Here is a 16,850-nt window from a genome sequence, read left to right as displayed (position 1 = left end):
AAAATGGAAGTTTTGTAAATGAAGCTTCCCGTGTATGTATTTAATTTGTATTTCATAAAGCAGTTATTGTCCATTAAATAAATACCATCTGATTGTTGGAAACCCATTGGAGGGTTAATTGTTGTGTAATGAGATATGTCTCTATTACATGGTACCCTCAGCTTCAATCAATATGTTTTTAATAACCTATAGTCAGTTGGTACTTGAGGCTCATACAATAGCTATTCTGTTCAGTCTGAGATTTCATAACGGAGTTATCATATGTTAAATTAAAACTGACGTTTTAGAAACACGTCTAATTAGGGTTAACAGCTACGTAGACGATCGTCTATGGCTCGAGGAAGTCAGTCCACCAGTTCAATAAATTGTTATAAAGAAATGGAGCTACCACTCTCCCAAACCCTCGGAGTTTATAGTCCTGCAGATTGGCCCCGGTGCGGAGTGCACAAGCTTGCCACCAGGTTGTCCGCACTGTGTTCTCAGCTCCACCGCTCCTGGTCCATGGGACCTTGGGCATGCCATCTCGCCCCTCTGATTCTCTCTGGCCCTCTGAGTATTCTTCCACAATTGTACCCACTTCACCAGGTTTTTGTGGAGAATTCGAGAAATATGACATCCGTAATATGCCTAGTACACACACTCTATGTTCAAGAAATATTAGCTCCCATCTTGTACGAGGTTTCCCAGAGCCGTTTAGCTACTTGAAAATTCTCTTTCCCTGCAAAATCTCTGGTGTTTTCTACAACATCCATCAATGCCAACCTCTCGCCCCTGGCCATCCCCACGTCCTCCCGCTGTTCCTCACATCTGTGGTCTAAGAGAATACAAGGGTTTTCCTTAAAAAAACATATTCAGATCCTCCCACAGCCTGTGTCCTCACACATGGGCAACTGAATAAATAATTCAAGGCCACCCCCTGGCTTTTCTAACTCCTTTATTTTTATCTGTCTTGCAAACATGTGTTGACTGAATGGTTTCAGTTATCTGAACAATTGGCGGTGGCATATTGGAAAGAATTCTGGACTAAGAACCAAAAGACCTGGGTCTGAAGTCTTTGAAACCTCATTCATTTCCTCCTCTTTGGCCTCAGTTTTCTGATCTGTAAGCCAAAGACCATCTGGCCTTTCTCAACCAAGGTCCCGATTCCAAATCTCAGAACACAGCAAGTGATTTGAGGAACTATTTTCTCAGTCCTTGCAAGAATGGTGCATAACAAGTACCGTTCTAGAAGCACAGGAGAGAAGCTAACTCATAAGACACAGTGGATATCTTTTTTTTTTATTTTTATTTTTTATTTATTTATGATAGTCACAGAGAGAGAGAGAGAGAGGCAGAGGCACAGGCGGAGGGAGAAGCAGGCTCCATGCACCGGGAGCCTGATGTGGGATTAGATCCCGGGTCTCCAGGATCGCGCCCTGGGCCAAAGGCAGGCGCCAAACCGCTGCGCCACCCAGGGATCCCGACACAGTGGATATCTTAAAGAAGCACTGTTCGAGAGGACTTCTGCAGGAATGGGAATGTTCTGTATCTGTACTGCCCAATATGGTAGCCATTAGCCAACTGGCTGTGGAGCATTTGAAATGTGCCAAGTGTGAAAGTGAATTTCTAAATTTACTTAATTTTAATTAATTTAAATTCAGAGACCCACATGTGGCTGTTGGGCACTGTATTATTAGCACAGACTTGAGCTTTAGGCTTTGATTCTCATGGAACGTGGGTAAGAAAGAGGGTCTCTTCTGGTGTTAGCATCCGGTACTACCGTGATTTCAGTGTCTGTGTGTATGTCATTGCGTATCTGGGCAAATAAAAATCAAATGAATGCCAAACATACGAAAACATATACTTCCTGGATGTGTAGGATACTGCCTGGTTTTGGTAAAGCCTGTATCTGCTCTATGACTTTACAGGCTATGAACTTGGCACGATTGCTTTGTGCTCGTGATCTTCTATTGCCTAATCTATAAAATGGGAACATCACCCACACCAAAATCACACCATTGCTTTTTAGTTGCTGACTTTACCTTTACTTTTGTCCTTCTTTCCTCAATCCATGTTTCATTCAGCATAAAGACCGATCTTTTTAAAATGTAAATTAGATCACGTCACTCCATGACTTGAAGGGTCTCCAGTGGCTCACAGCCCTCCAATGGCTTCCCATCTCTTTTATGTACAATCTCCAGGTGGTCGACAGGACCTCCCAAGATCTGGTCCTTGCCTACTTGTCTAGCTGCCTCTTTAACACTCTCCTTCATTTGTGACTCCTGTCGCTCAGATTTCCTTTGAGGTCCCTATAGACCAAGCCTTTCCTGTGTTGGTCTTTTACATACCTGAGACTGCCCCTAGAATGCTTTATATCCATTCTTTATGTCATCCTTTAGCTCTCACCATAGATGACATTCCTCTCACTGAGGTCTTTAATGACTATTTCAATTTTAATTATCCCAGTGCACCTCCTCTACCAGTATTCTTTCCTACATCATCCGTTTACTTTCCTTCTAGAACTTAATGCACCCATGATTTTATATCTGTTTACTTATTTGTTTATGTACTATCCACCTGGCTACAAGCCCTAGGAGGGGTAGGTAGCACACCTGATTTCCTTTCCCTTGGATAGTCAATGTCTGGTACTAGCAACGAGAGGTGGTTCAATGATTACCCATTGAATAAATAGATGAAACAGCAAATGAATACATGAATCAGTGATTAAAGATGAGGGAAGATACTGTGTGGAGCTCTGTGCAAACAAGATATGTTTACTGTCAGGTGGATGATGGTTTAGTCACTCATCAAAGTATGAGAAACCTAGGATATGTCAAGAACTCAGTGAAGTGCAGGGGACTATGTAACTATCATCCAAAACAAAGCATCTAAAGAAATAGAAAGATAGGCTCACTGGCCATTAAAGTCCATGTGGTTCCCGACTCCTCCCCAGAACCTTTATAATCTCATTGTCATCATAGAGCCAGTCATGTGACTATGAGCTGCTATGCATGGGTTGTGGTCATTATAATGGAACTCTGCTCCAGAGTGAGGACGTTTCTCTCTCCACTCCTCATTCCCTCTTGCAAGTTTATTTCTGTAATTATTCTTATCCAGGAGAAATTCATAGATTTTCAAAATACCTAGAAAATTCAGAAAACCAGAAGGAATAAAAAAAGGGGGAATCATCCTATATTCATTCCACCACCCAGAAATTGTTGTCAATATTTTGTCATATTGAGGTTATTTGAATAGCATTGAGAAGCTGCTGTAAATTCAATTTTGAATATGATTTTTTCACTTAATATTATAGTTTACACATTTTCCATGAGACTCCATGGAATATTTTTGTAATGGCTGCTTACCACATCATTGAACATATTAATCTTGGGCTATTTCATCATTCTCCTTTCACTGGATATTAATATGCTTGCAAAACTTCTACCCTATGTATGATTTCACATTAACAATGATAAAGCCAAGGATGCAAAATCTATAATTTGAGAGTCTAGACTAACTTAGTTATGAGATTTAGCAACATGTTTGAGTGACTGGTATTCACCCATCTTTCTGTCCACCCATCCAACTGCCCACTCACCCATCTATCCATCCAGTCACCCACCCACCCACTTACCCATCCACTTATACACTCATCCATCCAGTTATCCACCCATCTATCCATCCATCCATCGTTCTGCATATGTTGACCACCATGTAAAAGCAGATAATCAGGAGAATGATCTGTTCAGATATAGGTTTGGGGATGAGGTCCTGGCAGCTGTGTAGAAGAAGAATGGGGAACACTAGCAGACTGATGCTCACCCACATACTCTTTCTTACCATGTGAACCCATGGGCTACAGAGCTTCCCTATGAAGGGAAAGCCATAAGGCTCCTCCACTGCTTCTTTCAGGTAGCCAAAGGATAAAGAGCCTTCTAGGAATGATGAAAGAGGTATTGGCAGGACCATTGCATTTTGAGAAATAATGGGCTGATCCCTCTCCCCTCCTGGCAGCTGCCTCCTAAACAGATGCCAAGTCTGGAGAACAAGCAAGATCCCAGAGGCTGTTGTGGCTAAAGGGAGATTGAATCCAGATACATAATACACTTGACAGTAGAGGAAGCCACCATAATATTCCACTTCTGGGGCTGTTCCCTTCAAGGGATTGGTTTGCCCCTTGGAGAGCTGCTAAAATGAATTAGATGCCATGGTAAGGAAACTGCTTTTGACTGTTAAATCAGAAGTGATTCATCCATCCCAGAATGTCAGGGCTGGAAGGTTCCTATAGGCATCATCTGGCTTAGCCAACTCATTTTCAGATGAAGCAACTGAACCGTGCCTTCTTATTTAGTACCTAGGACACAGGATGGTGCTTGGCACATGGGAGGTACCTGATGAACACTATTAAAAGAATAAACTTTGAGGTCAGATGGAGCTAGATTTTTTTCACAACCACACATCAAATCCTCAGTGGAGCTTTGGATGTCTGATGAAACTAAGATTAGTATGGATAGTAAGTCTTTGGCCTGTTGATTCTGTACAGCTCCAAATTAAAGAAGTGTATCTACTATTAGGACAGAAGCCACATAAGCCCAGACAAAATCTTTGCTGGGCACTGGGGAGGAATTTCAGTCACAGTCGTATCCTGGAAACTTTGGCAAGGATAAAGATGATGGGATAATATGGAATTGTTTTGTTTTCTGCCCTGGTGCCTTTGGCCTCGTTGGATCAGGAGCTCATTCAACTGTTCCTAAGTCGGTGCATTTCCTTTCTTTCCTTGGCCTCCTAGAGAATTGGGATCAGCATGTGAACTTTGCCTGGAAGGGAGAATCCTGGTGCAGTATGCCATCAACGCCTCCTCCCCGATGCCCTGTGGCCCATCAGGACACTGGAGTCCTCGGGAAGCAGAAGGTAAGCCAGCCTGGAAGCTCATTTACAGGTTGGAGGTGCAAAGAACCACTGTTTTGATGGAGATGGAGCCCTATGATTTTAACAGTCTTTTCCACACACTATATAATTTGATCTTACAACTGCCTTTCAAGGCCAATTTATTTTATTTTTGTCTTTTTCCCAAAGATTTACTGAGACATAATTGACATATAACATTGTATAGGTTTTTGGTGTACAAAGTGATGATTTGATGCATGTATTATTGCAAAGTGGTTACACCACGATCAGATTAGTTAACACATCCATCATCTCATACTTTTTTGTTTGTTTTTGAGTTAAGTAAGATCTACTCTCTAGGCAATTTTCAAGTATATGATACAGTATTGTTAACTATAGTCACCATGGTGTAGATAAGAACTCCAGAGTTATTCAGCATACAACTGGAGGTTTGGATCCTTAGCCCAAGATCAAGGCCAATATTCATGCATCAATTCAGCACATGTCCTTTGAACTCTTACACTGTCCTAGAATGTCGTCCCACTTTCCATATGAGGAAACAAAGATGCTGAGACATTGAACAAGTGCCCAAGGCCATACACCTGGTAAAGATATGGCATATGTATGTATGTCTGTGTTTGTGTGTGTCTCCAGACCCTGACAGCCTGTTGGTGCACATCAGATCACCTTAGAATTGACGCACATAACTTGTTGGGGGGTGGTGTCAAGTTTTCAGTAATCTTTGTCTTCTTCATTTGTTTCTGGGACTGTCCAGGGCATCCACACACATGCCATGACTATCCCTCTCCAAGTTTTCTGCCACATACTCTCCTTTTTGGGATCCATTTATCAGCAAGACACTTGAGGGGAGTACCTCATCGTTGCCACTATTGGTGCGCTTTCCCCATGACCAGACACTCCCCTGGCCCAGGGTCTCCCAGGCCCCCCTGCTAGGGGCTGGCAAACTATGCTCTCTTACTGTCCCACTTGCTGCCAGACTCACTGGGCTTTCTGCAGAAATTAAGAGGATGCCTTGTACTCAAGGCTTATTGCATGGTCACTTGGCCCCGACAGCAACCACTTGGAACTTAAAGAATCATGTGGAAAGTTGCCTCCTCAGTTTCCTTCTGCAATATCCCCTATAGGGCTCAGATCTAATGCCTGAAGCCTGGCTGGCAGAGACACTCTGTTCTCCCTTGCCCTCAGAGATTGATACTTAGAACCACCCCCAGTCTCCCTTGCTCCTGTATGGGGCAGCTCTCGTCCAAGGTTCCTGGGTGGGGACACCAGCCCATCAGAGGAAGCAGAACCTGATTCCTCCTGGAGGTTCAGGGAGAACTTCCCCATTTTCCTATGTATTTTTAGAAAGAAGGTTGAGAAGAAAAAGCCAGAGAATAAAGCAAGGGAAAGGGATCAGAGAGGAGAGTGAAGGAGAAAAATGACAGCACTGTACTTTGTTATCTTCTAAAGTAGCTTAAAATAAAAATGAGAGCTGAACTTGGAAACTCTAAACAAATCCATCTGGAATGTAAAGCGAGAGGGATGTCTGGGAGTAGCCCTCAGCTCAGCCCCACAGAATCACAGGCTGTCAGACTTGGAAGGGGGGCCTGGGTCATCCAGCCCCGGTTCCCACCCAGTGCAGGAATCCCCCTGGTGCCCTCCCTCACCGAGGCTCTCCTAGCACCAGTGTGTACATTCCTGGGCCTTCCGTTCTAACTCCATTTGTTAGAAAGTTCTCAGAATCTAGTCATGACGCTCCCATCCCAATGGAACGCATGTTGGGTTCTCACGGAAGAAAGTACATGCCTCTTCCAGCTGATGACACGTTGTGTACGTGCAGAGTGACCCCGCGTCGCCTATGCCCACTGTAGGAGCTGTGTGCTGGGCACATGGGCAAAGCAGAACTGACTATTTAAAGGGGAGTTGGATGAGGAAAAGGGTGGTTACCATCCAGTGTAGGGAGGCCCATGGTGATTGAAGCACAGAGTGCCAGGGGACCTGTAGGAAGCTGACCTCATCCATAACTGAGACTTAGACTGCCCAGAAAATGTCACCACACCAGTGAGCAAGGCACGTTGGAGATCATGAAAGAAGTTTGCTATGTTTAGAGCAGTGATTTTTTTTTCAGTGTGATCTGGAGGCTTATGGGGTTCCTAGAGACTTTTTAGGGTGTCCTCAAAGTCCAAAATTATTTTCATAATAATGCTGTGATATTGATTACCATTTTCACTCCCATTCTCTCCTGAGAGAGCAGTGGAGCTTTTCAGTGGCCGCATGGAATGTGATGTTATTACTACTCTGATAGCTAATGGAGCACATGCTTATGTATTCTTGTGTTTTAAAGTTTCTCAATTTTCATTTATAACATGATAACTATCAGTAGAGGTAACCCACATAAATGATAATGCTATGAGAGCTGAAGTAGGTTTGGAACATGGAGCATGAGGTGTGGAGTAGGGGGAGGTTGGACTGATTGTTCTGTAGTGCCTGGATGAGGATGGGTTGATACTGAGGGCAGCAAAGAGCTGCCACATGCCTTGGCAGGAGTCTAGGGCATGGTGTGATGTGTGTGTTATAAAGATAGGATGGGTTGGTCTGTCCTAAAGGGGCTAGAGAGGAGTGTGCCGGAGGAAGGGGAGCCGCCAGGGGGCTGTTGCAGGAATCCAGGAGAGGGATGTGGTGGTGGTCTGGGTGTGATCCAAGGCAGTGACAAATGGAGAGAAGTCAATGGAATGGAGAGATATTTGGGAGGTAGAATCAGCAAGATTCTCCCCTGAGGTTTCTCTGGTTAAAACCACCTCGGTTTGTTCTATTGGGTGCGTGAATGAAATAATTTTCAGACATCTCCCCACCTCCATCCAACCCAACTTTCAGTTGGTTAAGTCAATTCCTGGTTTGCTCCTGACCCTCTTAAAGCGTTATGTGCAGAGTAGAGTTCGATTGGAAGTGCTGAGCCCCCTGGTTCCCTGAGCTGACTCAGGCATGCAAGGAAACCCAGCAGCCTTGGGTTTTCCTTCAGGATATGTAAATTTAGTGCATGCAGGCCAGGAAAAGACTCTGTTCTTTTTTTAGAGCATCCTATTACAGGCTCTGTGATCCTTTTGGCTCAGACCCTTTTAATATCCTTGAAGAAATAAACTTTTCCATGAGCCAAATTCTGCAACTTATTTCTCAACTCATTTTCATCCTATTTATCTTTGCATGTTTAAGTTTTTGGACTTCCCAAACTAACATAAAACTCCCAAATCTATGAACGATGCCAGACATATCTTTGGGGTTGGTGAAAGAGTCTGGGGGGGAGGGGTTAAAGTGGGCTGGACCTTGGTCCGAATCCTGCCATCAATGTGCTCTGTGCCCTTGAATGAGTCACTGAGCTTCTCTGAAGATAGCATCTCATGCACAGAATAAATGTCCTCTCTAGCTCTAATATTCCATAAAGCTGTAACTTCTTTATTTTAACTCCATATTAATAAGATAGAATTTTTTTTTCATTTAACAAATATTTGTTGCACATCCATTATCTTCTATTAACTCCATTACATGAACTTCAGGTAAATACAGTCACAGAAATTCTTGCCTTTGGCCACAGAAAGTGGTTGGACACAAAAGAAACCCTATTTTCCTATCTCTTGAGCAAAAACTGTATTTCATAGATGAATATTTCCTGAGGTGTTCAATATCAGGGACAGTTGTCACCCAGGACTTAGATAGCTAGGCCTGATCAACTCAGATCTCAGTTAAGGTCACATATACAAACATATAATGTGTTGGGTTTTCCTTGAGAGAGTAACACACGGCACTAGCTCTTTTCATTTTCATTGTTTGTGTGAGTCCTTTCCCCATTTTTCTGCCCAGAATATTTCAGGTGTGCTGAGTATTCATCTGGAAAAAACTTGGCACCAAGTTTTTATAATTGTATTTGTGTCAACAGCTGCAGTGGATATACACAAAGATATATAATAGATGTCTGTATGGATCTTCATAAATGTAAATTTAAATCAGCATAAGTATGTATAAATATATTTTACACACATATATGGCCTCACTTCTAGTGACCAGCTTCTATAAACATGTAACTTTTCATTTAGTCACCATATATACAAAAGGGTATGTATTAACAATGAAGTTAACAGTACCTTTGTGCTTTTCGCCCGTCCTCCTTTCTTTCTTCCTCCCTCCCTCCTTCCTTCCCCTCTTCCTCTGCCCTTCTCCCTGTCTCACATTCACACTCAGTCAACTTTTCAGCCTTGTTCTTTCTTCCCCCTTAGGTGCTTTAGTTAGTCCTCATCCCTTCTGGTGTTCCTTTATCCAAGCTACAGGTGTGATTATGTGCATTAGTACAACCGTTTCCCACCTGGTTTCGCTAAACTGGAAACTCCATGGGGCCAGAGACCATGTGTGTAGAAACCTCTCTCCCCAGGGACTAGCCTAACTCTGGACACAGATTAGCCAGTCAATAATTATTCTTTGGATGGATAGATGGATGGATGGATGGATGGATGGATGGACGGACAGACGGATGAGTACATACATGGATGGATAGTGTCTGTGACTCTAAACAGTGATTTTTCTAAAAGACAAGTCTCACTTGTTTGCTTACAGTTTTTCACTAGCCCCCTATTCCTCTCAGTATAAAGTGAAGTTTCCTTAAAATGACCTCCAAGACCCTTCATGATCTGCGTTCTGTTTGGCCTGCTGGCATCATCTCTTGCTGCTCTCCCATTGTGCTTAAAATCATAGTCATCTTCTTTCCCATTCTGTCTCAGTTGTTCTCTTTGCTTGGACTTCCTCTTCCTCCCAAGCTTTTGCCTATTAATTCCTCCTTATGTTTCATAACAGAGCTTACGGGTTTGTGAGCATTTATTAAATATCCCATCCCATTCAAGTTTCACAGCACCCCTGTGAGGTAAGTATCATTGGAGTAGGTGACAAAATAAGAAGCTTGTATAGCTGATACTGTAACCCAGCTTCCATTGCTTCAAAGCTTGGCATGCTGCCTGGACCAACAGTATCACATAATATTCTCCCCATCAGGGAATGACTTAACCATCTGAGTCTCAGTTCCCTCTTCTGTAAAAACGATTTTCATCAGGTCTGTGCCATAGACTTGCTACCAAGAGGAAGAGAGCTGAGGCATGTAGCATGCTTGGTGCAGTGCCGAGTACATAGGGGATGGTCAGTTCATAGAGCCTCTAAGGTTAAAGGGGTTGCTGCATTGATGATGGTTGGACCCAGTAACCCCCAAGGCTCTTTCTTACATGTAAAAGTTGGTCTCTGATAACCAGACAAGCACAAGCTTTGCTAAGATCTCCATTCCTGTTTACTTAATTGAGGGTAGTATCCAGACTCACCTTCCTGTCTTTTGGAAAGTGTCTGGTCCCTCTGTTGATTAACAAGAAACCAGGGAGAAGGCGGGAGCCAAACACATGTGTCATCTTTGTTGTCTTTTAGCTCCCACCACTGATAGTCATTTTCTCCAAGGAAAGGAGAAGGATTGTCCCATCTGTAGACAGTTCTAGGAAAAAGTGTGTGGAGGGGTGGAAAGCTCACCTGGCATTCCCCATCAGTGAGCTTCAGTGTTCCATGAGGCTTTCACTTCTTCATTTTAACTCCTTATTAATTAGAAGATTTTTTGTTTCACAAATAGTTATTAAATGTCCGCTTTGGTCACTATCTATGGACCAGGCACTATATGATATAAAGGCTACCTGGCATGGAGTGAAACAGAGTATGAGAGGCAAAAACGATAACTGTCTAATGGGATCTTGATGACGATCAGATGGATAAATTAATAGCTAGGGAATGTGCTTCACACACATTAAAATGCTGCCCTCAGTAAAGCTCAGTGAGTAAGTGATGTGTGTGTGTCAGTAGTCCACAAAGCTAAGAGAATCAAGAACACCATTGAGTTGGAGAGTCAACAGAGGAAAAGCTTCACCTTCACTAGGGCTTCTAAGGCGTCAGCATAGACATCACTTCTGCCTTTGACTTAAACCACTGGTCACTTCTAACCAGCCTTTGCTTCAAATAACAGATGAACTTTGCCAAGGGGCACTGGAGAGAATCCTGTCATTCTGTCCATCTCTTCCTGCTCTAATGTGTTGTATTTAAGAAGTCTTTTGAATATTTCTCATCTTCTTCCCCTCTCTCTTTCCTTTTTCTCTTCTCCATCTCCACTTAGTGTCTTCTCTTTTCTCCCGTGGTTGGGCAGAAACACAGAAATTGAGGCATTTTTAGCCTTTAGCTACTGGAGTAGCTTTTCCACCCAAAATGATTTTCTGATTTTCATATTGTGATTCCTATGATGCTGTAACACTACCACAAAGCCATTTCCGACAAATATTGCCTTTTCCCTTTTGTGTTACAAATGCCCAACATCCTACCTCCCACCAACCAGTGATGCAAAAGAAGAAAAAGAATGTGGCTAATAGGATAACTTGAGATCCTCCATCCTACCATCACCAGCTGATGTGTATCTCTTGACTCTCTTAAACAAATTAGAGCCAATTACTACACTGAGTCCTGATTACTTTTCTCAGCAGTGCAAAGGAGAGCTCTCTGAGGGTCTAGGACTAATGATCTCAGCAGAGAAAAATTCAGAAGTCGCTGCAGGCTGAGATCAGTGGGGATGAGGCATTGTCTCCCCAGGGAGAGAGTAGAAGAATCTCTCCTTCCTTCTCCCCCCGCCTCACCCAACCCTCCCCTTCCTGAGTCAGACTGGACGGAACTCTGAGAAGCTCAGTGGTATGGAATGACCTCATGTGGCAGAGAGGAGGAGAGATAAGATGGCTCCAGGGGCTGCCTTCCAGCTCTGTCATTCATGGTTCTAGACAGTTTCCTCCCAGAGTCCTCAGTCCAAGGGGAGAAACTATCTGTTCTCACCTCTAATTTGCTAAAGGTTGCTTGTTGTCCTGTCATTTCAAGCAGGTTGTACTAAAATCAGTACTTTAGAGATTCTAGTTTATTTTAGTGCCCTCTGCATGCAGGAGGGAGAATAAAGATCATGAACCTCAAGATGAGACAACATTGGGTTCTAATGCTGACCTTCACATCAAGCTGTGAGGCTTGATCAGTTCACTCCACATTTATGAGTCTTAGTTGCCTCACCTCTGAGATGAATCTTTGCAAGAAGTAAGCACGTTCAGGGGACATATGGGTATTTGGCAAACGTATGTCTCTCCCTTCTTTCCATCTGAGGCAATATAGCTTATAAGTAGGGAATAGAGAAGGAAAGTTAGGACATTGACTTAAGCGTAAGATACTTACTTGAATCTAGTTTTGACCAAATGTTTGGTGATTCATTCAAGATCTGTGTTGCAGGGGTGGAGACAAGCTGGGTGCTATGCACACAGCTGATTTACCAGAACACTGAGAATCTTCCTTCTTTTTGCCCTCTCTCTGAGCTCAAGGTAGGCCAGTCTCTCCTAGTGTCCGCAGGAAGCTCCGAGGACCAGACTGGAGGGCTTTCAGGAACTCATACCCTCATCTCTTCTCCATAGGTCATCCAGATGTTGAGCAGCCCTGTAAGTCCAGTGTCCGCACCTGGAGCCCAAATTCAGCTGTCAACCCACACACAGTCCCTCCAGCCTGCCCTGAGCCACAAGGCTGCTACCTTGAACTGGAATTCCGCTACCCCTTGGTCCCTGAGTCTTTGACCATCTGGGTGACCTTTGTCTCCACTGACTGGGACTCTAGTGGGGCTGTCAATGACATCAAACTGTTGACTGTCAGTGGGAAGAACATCTCTCTGGGCCCTCAGAATGTCTTCTGCGATGTCCCACTGACCATCAAACTCCGAGATGTGGGTGAGGAGGTATCCGGCATCCAGATCTACACGTTGGATGAGCACCTAGAGATCGATGCAGCCATGTTGACGTCCATTGCAGACAGCCCGCTCTGTCTAGAGTGTAAGCCCCTGCAGTACAAGGTGGTCCGGGACCCTCCTCTCCATGTGGACGTGGCCTCCCTACTACACCTCCATAGAAGATTCACGGACACGTAAGTGCACTCTCTGGATAGGGAGATGGTCAGGTGGGTGGGCTGCAGATGAATGTAAGGATGGTCAGAGAGGCCAGCCCTAGAAGAAGATTAATCATTTCTAGGGATCTATAACTTTCACTGATTGTAGAATTGTCCTAATGAGGCAGAGTTGTTATGGTGGGAACAGCAATGCACAAGGAGCCAGAAGGCCTGGATTTTTGGTGAGAGCTCTACTGTAATGCTAAGGTTCCTAGACTTTTCTTAGTTTTCCCAATGATAGAATGAAGGAGGCTGTATAAGATTAGCCATAAGAAAGTCATATATTACTCATGAAATTGGAAAAACTGAAATTTGCTAATGATTTCCTTTTTATATTTAATTGAAGAAGATTCATGAATTGTGATTGCTTTGTCCGTGAGTGAGAAGAGAGTGAAGTTATAGCAGGTTGCCTAGAAATTGAGCATGTTTGTGCATTTTTGCATGAGAATGTTCCTGGAAAGTGAACATAATCAGTACCAGTCCTCGTTTGGTTTCCTTCTACGAAGTGGAAGAGAGGTTCAAACCCATGTGATCCTTAAGAGCCCTTGTAGCTCTAGGTCTCCAGGAGCCTTCTGGGATACTCATGGCTTTTATGTGAGATAGTGCTTGTCCTTCATATTCATTTCTGAAGCCACCTCTTCCTCAAACATCCTCAGTATTTAGGAGAGAGGCCACCGTATAGTGATATTACTAGTGCTTTGCCTATATGCCAGACCATGAGCTGAGATCTTTGCATCTTTTACTCATCTCATCCTCTCCACAACCACAGCCCTATTATCCTTCTTGTTTTACAAAGAAGGGAATGACAGCATAGAGACGTGAAGTCATTTGTCCAAAATCACACAGTTAGGAAGTGGTAAGATCAAGTTTCTGTCCTGACTCCTGACAAGCCAGTGTCTTTGATCAGTGTTTGGTTAAAGATGTGATTCTAACTTCTGCTTTAATCCAACAAATGAAAGGGCCTTCACCACCTAACTTGGGTACCAAGAGTTTGCAAAGCTAATCACCAAAATTTGTTGAACTATGTACTGTGTGCAAGGGCTATCAGTAGGGAACACTTTGAATACTGGAGAGAACAATAGCTCAGAAGTCAGATACCTTGGGTTTAGCCCTGGCCAGTCCACTTACTAATTTTAGATAAATCTTTCAATCTCTTTGAGCCTTACTTCCTTCTTCTGTGTAATGAAAATGCTCAAGTCAGTGGTTTCTATGGGCTTTTTGTCACACTGCCTTTGGTTCTAAGATGATATAAGACCCAATATCTTCTCTGTCTACTTGAAAATATTTACTGAGCCAATCATTAATAGAAACCAAATTTTGGAGGAAACTTTTAATCTTTTTAAGAGACAGAACCACTTTCAAACACTTTACCAGCACTCCTTTTTACATGCCAGCAATTAATGTGCACATCACAAGCAGACCCTTGCCCACTCATTGACTCAGAGATGAAGAACATCTGTTCAAGAACTCAGAGGGAGCACTTGGTTTGTGTTTGAGAATGTACTTAAAATTTAAAGGATCATCTTGCCTTGAAAATATTCCATAATGCTGTCTCTTTCATCTTCTTGCTTGTCTAGAGTGGTAAAGTTCTATAAATATGCATCCACTTAAAATTTCTTTATAAAACAATGGAGAGAAGAAGTCATAGATGCTTTAAACTCTCAATTTAAATACAGATTTCGTTTTCTGCCTGGAGTTGTGTGCTTGTGAGAATTGACATAGTTGATAAATGTGGAAGGGTAGAAATTCAACTGAAGAAGTGAGAGCCCCTGAGTCGCATTCCCGGATAGTCACCAACTTGCTCTAGGATCTTAGGCTAGTCACTGACCCTTTTCAGCCTTCAGAGGCCTTAATCTACAAGGAGGAGGTTGTGCTAGACTAGGGGTTCTGAAAGTTGGGTGCATGTTACAGAAACTAGGGACATTTTAAAATCCCTTATATTTCACCAGCATCCCTTCTCCAACTCCATCCCCCAATCCCCAACACCCCAAGTATTAACGTAATTTGTAAGGAGATAAAGCCTGGCCATCAGAACTTTTAAAATCTCAGTGGATGATTATACTGTACATTCATGTTTAAGAGCCATTGCACTAAAGCAGGTTCTCAAAGTGGGGCCCCAGGCCAGCGGGAGCAAGACCTGAAAACCTAGGGCCTGTCCTTAAATCCCAGCCCAGACAACTGAATCAGAAACTTGGCTAGAGGGTCTTCCCAAATGACTTTAATGCTGCTACAGTTTAATAGTCACTCTATTAAACTGTGTAAATGATCTGTAAGGCTCGGGGATTTCCAGGGTCTCTTTCCCAATACTCATTCAATTTACAAATAATGTACTGAGGACATTCTGTGTGCCAGAGTGTTCACTAGAAGCTAGATATTTCAGGAATGACCTGGTACCTTTCCTGTGGATACTCACACTTCAGTGCTGAAGACCTTAACCATGTAGTTAAAAACACCTGGTCCTATGCCACTTTGCTTCCAGAACCACCACTATTCAGACCCACACTCTTATGCTCCATTTGTTCTTTCATTCACTCAACAAATCTTTCTTAGACCCCACTATGATGTTTCAAACATATGGGCTAGACTGAGGCCTTCATTAACTTCCTCTTTGTCTTTCTTGAGTCCCAAAGAATTTACCGGAGACCTAGGCTGGGCTACATTTCCTGACCTGAATGTTCTCTGAGATTCTAAAAAAAGTAAACCATCATTCCAAGTTAACCTACCATTTCAACTCCTTTATCTCTTGGTAATTTGAGTTCTGAACTCCAACACAAATACCTCTTTGTGTGTGTGTGTGTGTGTGTGTGTGTGTGTGGTGTGTATTTTGCTGCTTTCACATTTTTTCCATATCAAATAAATTGGCTCTTATACAAGTTCTATATAAAGACTGTTTTGGAGAAAAAGAGGAGTGAGAAAAAAAATGCTTTCTTTTTCTTCCCTGACTTAACCCATTACATGATTCCCTTTGACCTTTGTCTTCATTTTTTTCTCTCAACAAAAATATTTATTCCTCTTTTATCTGTACTGGAGATAGCTTCCCAAGGTATGACATTGATGGAAAGGCTTCTGTGCTTACCCAATGGACACTTCTAGGAGACTGATTACTTTTGGCCAGGATGAGGAAGAAATGTGGAACCTCTCTGTTACATGGAAACCCCTCCATTGAATGAGAAGTGACACTGGTATGGGAAAAGGGGACTGGCATTGACTCTGCTACTAACTCACCATATGTTGTTAAGACACATTGCATCACATCTTTGGGCTTCAGTTTCCCTCTTGGTAAAGTGAGGGGGCAACACATTAAACTCTTCTCTGTAGGTAGACATTGTTCTTAGGTGACTAGTGACTCATTAATTTTTTTTTTTTGTAGTAAAAGGGACTTAGCAGAGACTGTCTGTAAGAATCGGTACCCAGAGGAGACCACTAATTCACTAGGATGCCCGAGTACAATGTGTAGTTGTGGACAATAGTAATAAAAATAACAGTAATGTCAACCGTTTGCTGAGTATTCTCTGCTCTAACTGCCTTAAAACAAATATTTATGAGGAAGTAAAGCTCAGAGAAAAAGCTGAAGCTCAGAGAAGTGATTTATTCGACCTAATACAGCTGGTAATGACAGAGTCAGGTTTAAAACTGACATCTAATTCCAAATAGCACCTTCTCATCCACAGTACCACACCACCTTCTGTTGTAATAGTGCAAAGGCAAGATTCTAGACCTCAGACATGCATCCAAGCTGGCTGAGGTTTAAGGTATAGCAAATAGAAGACAGGCTATGACTCAGGAGACACCAGTCCTCAGTCAGTTCCTGAGACCTACTCAGAGTCCAGCAACACCAGCTACACAGCCAGTTCTTTATGCATCTGGCTGGGAAGAAAGAGCAGGGAAGCTTCTGTTTCTAAACTTGACTGCCAAGTGCTTCTGTACTGGCTACCATGCTCCTTGGGTCTGGATGGAATCTTCAG

General features: G+C 43.0%; 1 protein-coding gene across 1 annotated transcript in view; it reads left to right on the top strand.

Annotated features, from left to right (window-relative positions):
* Positions 1-16,850, top strand: part of PAPPA (pappalysin 1) — a 235,756-nt gene that overhangs the window by 66,954 nt on the left and 151,952 nt on the right. Inside the window, exons 6-7 of the mRNA XM_072727537.1 lie at positions 4,769-4,890; positions 12,366-12,864. Coding sequence (XP_072583638.1) covers positions 4,769-4,890; positions 12,366-12,864 — 621 coding nt within the window. The remainder of the gene's footprint in view (positions 1-4,768; positions 4,891-12,365; positions 12,865-16,850) is intronic.

The sequence above is a fragment of the Vulpes vulpes genome, chromosome 12 (genome assembly GCF_048418805.1).
Source record: "Vulpes vulpes isolate BD-2025 chromosome 12, VulVul3, whole genome shotgun sequence".
Classification (NCBI taxonomy): Eukaryota; Metazoa; Chordata; class Mammalia; order Carnivora; family Canidae; genus Vulpes; species Vulpes vulpes.
This window is presented reverse-complemented; position numbering and strand designations above follow the sequence as displayed.